This window comes from Acyrthosiphon pisum, chromosome A2, assembly GCF_005508785.2.
Source record: "Acyrthosiphon pisum isolate AL4f chromosome A2, pea_aphid_22Mar2018_4r6ur, whole genome shotgun sequence".
NCBI lineage: Eukaryota > Metazoa > Arthropoda > Insecta > Hemiptera > Aphididae > Acyrthosiphon > Acyrthosiphon pisum.
The window spans coordinates 118,246,815-118,255,554 of record NC_042495.1 but is presented as its reverse complement, the minus strand read 5'-3'; the positions used below and the strand labels follow the sequence as shown (position 1 = coordinate 118,255,554).

The window sequence follows — 8,740 nt, the reverse complement described above, 5'->3', positions numbered from 1 at the left end:
CGATTAGAATTCTGCAATAGTAAACGCAGCCGTGGCTAGCAAAATCACATATAACGATAAAAGATCAAATGGTAGGATTATCATACAATACCGCGTATTGGAAAAATGGGTAAATCATCTTCTAGATATTATATAATATTAATTATAATAATATTAATATATACAGCGTTTGAGTAATTTAAGTGTATACACTATACATATATATATATTAGGATAAATTACACATTATTTTCCACCATCATAATATACTAGAGATCGCGTTGATAAACAGGATGTCAACAGTACTGCTAAAAAGATAATATAAACATAAAAATAACCTAATCAAGCATGTTTCAATGGCATTATCACTAGGAAAGGGTAAACTACGATATAGGACAAATACGAGCACCATTAGTAGGTACTTATGTCATATTATAGCCTTTTGTACGTAAGCGTATAATTTAACAAATTAAGTTTGTTTAAGAGTTTAAAGTATCAAAGTTATACCAAGTTTTTTGTTTTTACTTAATTCTTATACAGCGGACATGTTATTAATTTCATCTTCAACTATATTGTGCCTAGATAAGTGCTTCATCTTAACACCATTTGTGGAGCGGCCTAGATTTGATTTCCTCTTTTTATTTTAATAAAATTCTTCAAAATTAACCACTATAACTACAACAGTCATAACCAATAGCAACCTTACAATAAACAAAAATATAATATTATTTAGTTAATTTTTTTCCTGTATTGATGGCACCACTGTTGCATTTTTTACGTCCATATTTCCTACTTTTCCGGTACTTTTCCGGTAAAGTTTTCTTTCATAAGAACCTTTTCTTGACAATTACGAACATAACAAAAAAAGAATCAGCTAAATCGGTCAAGTCGTTTTTGAGGCAACCCGTGACACAAAATCTGGACTTGCTTTTATAATTTATAGTAAAGATTATAATATTATTTATTCAGGTATATTTTAGATATTGAGCGGATCGAGTAACCTAGTGGTTTTACAATGATATTCATTTTTTTTAAAAATTTTTTTTTTATATCCTGTACACAAAATGTCTACCAAAAGGAGTGGTTCGATTTCAACACATAGTACCTTATCAATTTTATCAATAGTTATTTAATGCCACGGGAAAAACCACCGAAAATTACGAAAAAACGCTAAAAATAGGATTTTAATTTCTAACGCTTTGCTTATCATCATAGAAACGAAAAAAAAATTATAATATCAATTCAACTTACACGATAAAATAAATAATAATATAAAATATCCAGACTGACAAACCGTCTTCACTCAGAATCGTTTCCTTATACATTGATATTATATCATTGAATTCAAGTCTAATACAATCCATTATATAATGACCCACTTTTAATCTACTGTACAGAAGAGTGACATCCACTTACCTGCTTTTATAAACTCAAAATAATTATTTCCGCAATAAATGTTTTTTATAGTTTTTAAGATTATATTATTTAAAAAACAACAAAAATGAGTTTTCAACCAGAGGTTGTCAATAAGACTAAAAATAAAATAATGAAATCACATAATATTTAGTAAACTGTTTACCAAGCTTATCTTCTAACCTCTAAATTGTTTAATTTTAATCGATTATAAACACGTTTTACGTAGGTACAATTTAAACATATTATCAGGGAACATATTATTAGCGCAGTATCATGCAGTTGAATACTTTTTTAGTGGCTATACGGTACATTTTGTAAAATTTAATGAAATCACTAAAAGAATGGCAAAGTATTAATCAGCAACATCGGTGAACACACTTTATTGTTTTTCCTAAGGCCGTTTAACCGTAGATTAAATATAGGTAGTAATATATTAATTAATCTATGGTTTAACTAACTATATTTATCTATAACATATATATTTTGAAATTTGTAATATGAATAGTAACTCAAAAAACCATGGAATAATTATATAAACTCGTAATATTGTTTTATTTTGTATAAGTATACAATTTGTTTTTATAATATTTTATAGTCGGATGCACGAAGTCCGAACCGGAACCAGGATGGTTGGAAAACATGAACGGACCCACAGGAGTATTAACAGGTGTCATGGTCGGATTCTTGAGAACGATCAACCTCGCCATAGACAAAGTAACCGATATAATCCCAGCGGATTATACTGCCAACGCACTGATCAGTGTTATGTGGGATACCGTAATAAGGTAGATGACAATAATATTATTATACTATAACAATAATTAATAATAAAATATGAATGAAGTAATTGAATTTGTATTATGACGTGCTTCTAATGAAACATTATTATAGCACCACAATAATTATTATATTCAATTTAAAGTTAAATTAAAACAAAGCCCCCAGCAAAAAAAAAAATTAAAATTAATTTATTAATCCAATAATTTTGTGGAGGTAAATTTTATCTCCGTGGGCTATGATATTATAATAAAAATCTATCAAATGTGTGTACTATGTACATTGTATAATGTATTATTTAACTTTATAAATATTATAATTAATATCATATTATGATATACTTACACCCAGTGCTCGAATTGGGAAAAATTATGTATAGATTTTTCAAAATATTTCCCTAACACGTAGACATATAAAGGGGAGAGCTATATTATGATAAAGTGTATTATAATATTTTGCAAGGCTGGGCAAGTTAACGATTTTTTTAACTTGTTAAGTTAAGTTATTTTAAAATAATTAAGTTAAGTTAAGTTAAAAGTTACTCGTATTTTTTTCGTTAACTCGTTAAGTTAAAAGTTAAATTTAAAAAAAAAGTAACTTAACTTAGTGTTAAGTTAAAATTTACTAATTTGCAAAAATAAAAATTCCAGACACATAATATGGTTTGTTAGATAGTTTTTCTGGTATATTTCTACTTTCAAGGACACCTTTTTTTTTGCATTTTTTTTTTTTTTTTTTTATACCTACTTATGTAGTTAAGTACGCTGAAAACGATGGTGAAGTTGAAATTTGGGGATCAGACTTAGTTTCGAAGTTATGACACTTCAAAGTTAGTATATAATAAGTTTGATAACTTATAAATGTCACGTCTCCAAGCGGGCCCAGTTGTGGCCCAGTGGTGGTTTACACAGCAAATAGAGGGATACTTTCGATTTTAATTATCGAGCAAGCGTATCGAGAAGTCAAGCATTATAGGTATTTAAGGGTTATTATATAAAGTTAAAACTTCAATTGGCTATAACTTCGAGAATAACTTCGTGCGCCAAATTCTGATTTCACCAACATTTTTTTTACCCAAAAAATGACTAAGTCCCCCAAAAAAAACCCAAAAAAAGGGGTGTCCCGTAAAGGAGAAAAGTTCCGTTTTTCTTTACGTCCAAGAAAATTACTGGGGAGATTTAAAATGATACATCAAAGTAAAAACACATTCAAAAATTTGCATTATTCTTCGGACGAAAATTAACTTAATTTAGATATTTTTAAAATAAAAGTAACTTGAAGTTAACACGTTAATCTTGAAAAAAAAGTAACTTATTAAGTTAAAAGTTAATTTGAAAAAAAAGTAACGAGTTTATTAACTTAATTAAAATTAACTTAACGTTTTAACTTAATTTTAATTTTTAACTCGTTAATGCCCAGCCTTGATATTTTGTATTTATGTGCACGCGCGTTGCTGTAGGTATATAATTTAATAATTACGATCATTTGCAGACATCAAGACTGCGATTACACAAAATATGAACAACCAAAAATCTTCAATTACGTTTCAAGCGCTGATAGCCCGATAACATCGAAGGAATATATTGAAGGAACGTCTGAACATTACTACGAGTCACCACCTTTGCAGTCAATGTGGTACGGGTTTTTCATTGTGTACACCAACTTGTGGATCGGCATGGTTTTGAAATTTTTCCTGCACCGGATACCGGCAGCATTGGTCGACTTTTTGTTAATCATAAGCGGAAAAAGTCCCAAGTAAGTGATTTATTGCATTATTTATTTATTTTATTAATTAATTTGTTATTTATCTTCTTCAAAATCATAAAATTATATATACCTATTAATTATAATCATTGATTATTGCGTTTACAAATTAATTAATATTATAAATACTTTATAAGTTAAGAGCTTACACAAACGATATCGTAAGTTAAATATGAAGTTAGAAGTTATACTTTTGTTTCTTTTTGTCTCGTAAGAGTTACAACTTCATGTTAAATAGTAAAATGTATCTATTGCGATCACTCAAATTGTACAGTAAATATGATTTTCTGCAGAAACCACGAACGAATTGTTCTGTCAAACCCTGTAACTTCTGTACCTAATACGTAATATTATAAGCGTTTGATAATTTGTATTTCTAATTTTACGCCAAGTTTACAAAATAATAACCATCTATTAACAATAAATTATATTTCATATTTCAATAATACACAAGTAAAAATAGGTGGCAACCTATAATGTTATTAATATTATTACAATTTAAAAATACTTTTGTACAGAATGTTGAAAATGTATGCGAAAGCAGAAAATATGATGGGTTTAGTTCGCGTGTTTAGTACGAACCAATGGAAATTTGACAACAGCAATACCGTCAAACTGTTATCGTCACTAAGCATAGAAGACCGCGACCGATTTGAGTTCGGCATGGTCAATTTCGACTGGAAATCATATATAAAAACCTCTTACTACGGGATTAGAAAACACATACTAAAAGAAGAAATTAGTAATCTGGACAAAGCGAGATCTAAAAACCGGAAGTATGTATTTACGTATATGTACGAATATCATATTTAGTGTATAGTTTCATTCATCATGAATAATTATATTTCATAATGTACTACAATTCACGAATGCAAACTATTGTTTATAAAAAAAATTACATATCGAGCATACCCATACTAGAATATTTGAAAAAAAAATTAAATGATTAAATATTATACAAAAGTCAAAAATAAATTTTACAATTAAATTATAGTTATTTAAAGTCCATATACACAATTAAAACTTAAAAGAAACTGTTTACTTATAATATTCTCATCGTCTATAATATAAGGTTATCACTGTTTATTTCACCTTGCGGTTATTTACAAATTCAAAGCGCTATTCATAGGCACACAATATTATAGTACATTGATTAAATGTTATAATCATAAGGTTTTAAATTTTTTTTTTCTGGAAATGGATAAACATGAATAATTGGTTTATATGAGCACCAAAATTAAATAATAATAAAATGTGCCTATAGAAAGCCTATAAAATGGGCCACAATAGTTAAACTTTATTTAAAAAACGAGTACCGTAATTGGGCCATTACTTATTAAATTGTATGACGATGCGAAATTTCCTCCACACATAAATTATGACGTGCTTTACGTCCTGAAATTATAACACAAACGACTAATGACTTCGAATCTATTCATTCATATTTAAAAAAAAACTTCACTACATCACGTCAAAATATCCATAATTTTTAAATGTTTTACTGCAAGTACAAATGTATATTGCACATTAAAATATTAGAACCATAGGTATCAGGAGGTCAGGAAACTGACTTTAGTCAAACATAATATTAGTATATTCTAAATGAAATGAAGAAATATCTACCTACGAAAGTTTGATTTTGTACAATCTGCTGTAGGTATATCTCATTATTTCTAAAAATAGTTTGTTGTCTTTGGCGTATTATTAATATAATTACTATAACATTTATAATTGCACGACTGTGTATAATTTTAATATACATATTTTTGTTAAATTTTATAATTTCGTGACTTAGTTAAATGAATACTTAATGAAAATTTTTTAATCAATTTATATTAAATGTAATTTATCAGTTACCTACAAAGTTATAAGTCATTTTAATTAAGTTATAAACATGTGGCCCAATTTCTGGTACTCTTAAAAAATTGTATAGTTTTATTGTAGTTTTAATTTGTTTACGTAGCAGGTTGGTAAAAATATGCGGCCAATAAATTGCTGACCGCTCATATAATATAAAATAATATAATATTGTTATAAGAGCACCAAAATCATATTGTCCCTAGCAATTTAATTTCAGATATTAAATTTGGAAATAAACGTGCCAAATGTAGAAACTTAATCAAAAAATTGTTTGCATTGCTAATTTCAGTTTTACCTCGTAACATGATTTCTATGATATTATGTTTATTAAGTATTATATTATATAATATTAACAAATTACTATTTATAAGTAGGTACACCGGACACTCAGTAGGTTATATAGGTACCTATACCTACCTAAATTATATACATATTATTAAATATTATAATGGCCCTCTGTAATATGAATTTTATATAAATAATTACTTACATAATTATACTTACTCGTTAGGTAGTTATAATATCATTTAAATATTATAAAATATAATAGCTACTATTACTATGTTATTTCACATAATAATTTGTAGATACATAATTGTAAACTGTCACTTCCCTTTAACCTAAGTTCTAAACATTTTGATACCGATTAGTATGTATTTTTAAATTTTTTTATTTTTAAACCCATATTTGAACCGATACCAAAAAAAAAAAACCAAATCAATCAGCATAATAGTATCTACCACAGAGGTACGAATCAATAAAATATAAAAATAATTATTATTATAGCTTGTTGTACATAGGTACTATCCTATAGATATTCGTTCAAAGTTATTTGATAGTTAATATTCAGTTCAAAAAATATTAAATATCTGGTATATAAAGTATATAAAATGCTTTACATTCGGTTATCCATTTTTTTTGAAGCTTTGACGCATTTGTCTCATATTATGCACCTATGATGTAAATACGCCAAAAACCGTTCTTATTGGTACCTATAAATTCTCTAAATTCATTTCTCTAAGTTCTCTTATCTATGCTTTGTTAATGTTTTTTAACTAAAAACTATATATTTATTTAAATTATTTTTATTTTAAACCCCTGCAGAATCGTACAAATATTCACTGCATCACCTTATAAAAATAAAACATGATATATAGGTAGCTTCTTAACACTGAAAAGCTTCAATGCGCTTCCCCCAATAAATATATTATAAAGGTGAACTACAATTGAACGTATAGAGATTTACTCAATAACGCATTAATTTTTTTTTTAACATAATACTAACGCTCTTCGGCTAACCGCCGAAAACATGCCTAAAACATCAGTATTAGATATAGCAATATTTACATGTTTATTGATTTATTTATTGTTTTAATTTTTCAGGTTGTTCTGGTTGCATAAATTTTGCATCGTTCTATTTTTCTATTTCATATTACAATTGTGTTGGATGTGTATAAGATATATATGTACATTTTAAATTAAATATAATATTATTATAAATGCATGTGATATATTCATCGACCCGATATTTTTTAAGAAAACATCAATAATTGTTCTGTACTTACTTACTATTGTAATTCGCATATAATTACACTATGGGAATATTATTTATTTACGTGTAACTAATGTATTATAATTATTTAAAAAAAAAAAAAATCAGTCTTCATATTTCTCATTTCATAAATATACCTAACCTAACCTAACCTATACCTATAGTGGTAATAATATAATATACAGCATACATAGTGGTGGTGTTTCAGCGTATATTTTTCAAAGATGCCGGTCACTACTCACTGTAATACGCAGAAAGATTTATGCAGATGACAAACCAGTGTTGTGTTTTTGTTGTTGATGTCAATGGAAAATATATACTGTTATACAATGAGAATTTTAAATAAAAAATACATCGTAAAGGCCAACACCTCTACACATATTTTTAATATTGTACTTTATAGAATAGTGATGATAATGACATAAGTTCTGATAGTTGCTATTCTTACCTTAGCCCTTCGGTACACACCTCATTATATAATATAATATGACATTGAAGCTTAAATGTTGACGAAGACGCGATAACATTACTATACACTGCACGGCGCAAGGCGGCACTGAAGAGAACACATTTCCATTTCGGTGGCTTTTTATGGGTAAAACACGATTGCGAACGTTCGTTATCAACGATACCTTTTTAGGGAGTTTACCAATTGCGTGTAAAATGACCTTTTCATATGCCTACCAATATTGGCCAAGGTCATTATCTGGGTTGATAATCCAATTGCGGTCGGTACCAATATTACCTACCGATAAATAGGTAACGATCGTATAATGATAATGAATTATGAAAACTTGAATCACTTAAATCCATAGGTACCTACTGGCTACTATAATAGTTCGTTGAAATCATAGACTTATAAAAGGTCTATGTTCTATGGTTTAAATCAAAGGTGGACAATAACTAGTTAAAAAGTTAAAATTAAGTTAAAAAGTTAATTTTTTTGAAGTTAAACTTCTTTACGTAGGGTAGTGAGGAAAAAAAAAGTGAACGGGCGGCCGTACGAACGCCGATCGTACAAACGCGAACGTATACATGTCCGTGTGCGCAGCCGCGGATTGTCGTAGCTATATTTTGTAAAGGGCTATGGGTTGTGGGCGGCCACGTGACCAATATACCAAAAGTTACCCCCCCCCCCCCCACTCTTTTTTTTTGATTTAAGTATATCTCGGTCCGGATTCTACATGGTTACCCCGTTTTACCACGAACAATTTTGTTTATAAACCCTCTGAAAAAGCCCCCACATAGTCGGGGTACTTTTGACTCCCCCCCTCAAAGTTACTTCTGAAAAACTCGAGGTGTCGTCCCACGTTTCTGAAACTCAAGCTTTCTTATAGTATGTAGGTTGGTGATGAAATTCGGCGTCTTGTGTCGAGACTGTACGAGACATTT

General features: G+C 28.5%; 1 protein-coding gene across 1 annotated transcript; it reads left to right on the top strand.

The window, feature by feature from the left end:
* Positions 1-1,958: 1,958 nt before the first annotated feature.
* Positions 1,959-7,464, top strand: LOC100570391 (fatty acyl-CoA reductase wat). Its single transcript, XM_003242260.4, has 4 exons — positions 1,959-2,180; positions 3,664-3,927; positions 4,455-4,712; positions 7,180-7,464. The coding sequence occupies exons 1-4, from the start codon at positions 2,035-2,037 to the stop codon at positions 7,271-7,273; spliced, it is 762 nt and encodes a 253-aa protein (XP_003242308.1). The 5' UTR covers positions 1,959-2,034; the 3' UTR covers positions 7,274-7,464.
* The last annotated feature ends 1,276 nt before the right edge of the window (positions 7,465-8,740 follow it).

Excerpts from the sequence above, each read along its gene's own strand:
- LOC100570391 (XM_003242260.4), top strand. The coding sequence starts at position 2,035 with ATGAACGGACCCACAGGAGTATTAACAGGTGTCATGGTCGGATTCTTG. Across the intron at positions 2,181-3,663 it reads ATGTGGGATACCGTAATAAG|ACATCAAGACTGCGATTACA; the intron begins GTAGATGACAAT and ends GATCATTTGCAG. Across the intron at positions 3,928-4,454 it reads ATAAGCGGAAAAAGTCCCAA|AATGTTGAAAATGTATGCGA; the intron begins GTAAGTGATTTA and ends ACTTTTGTACAG.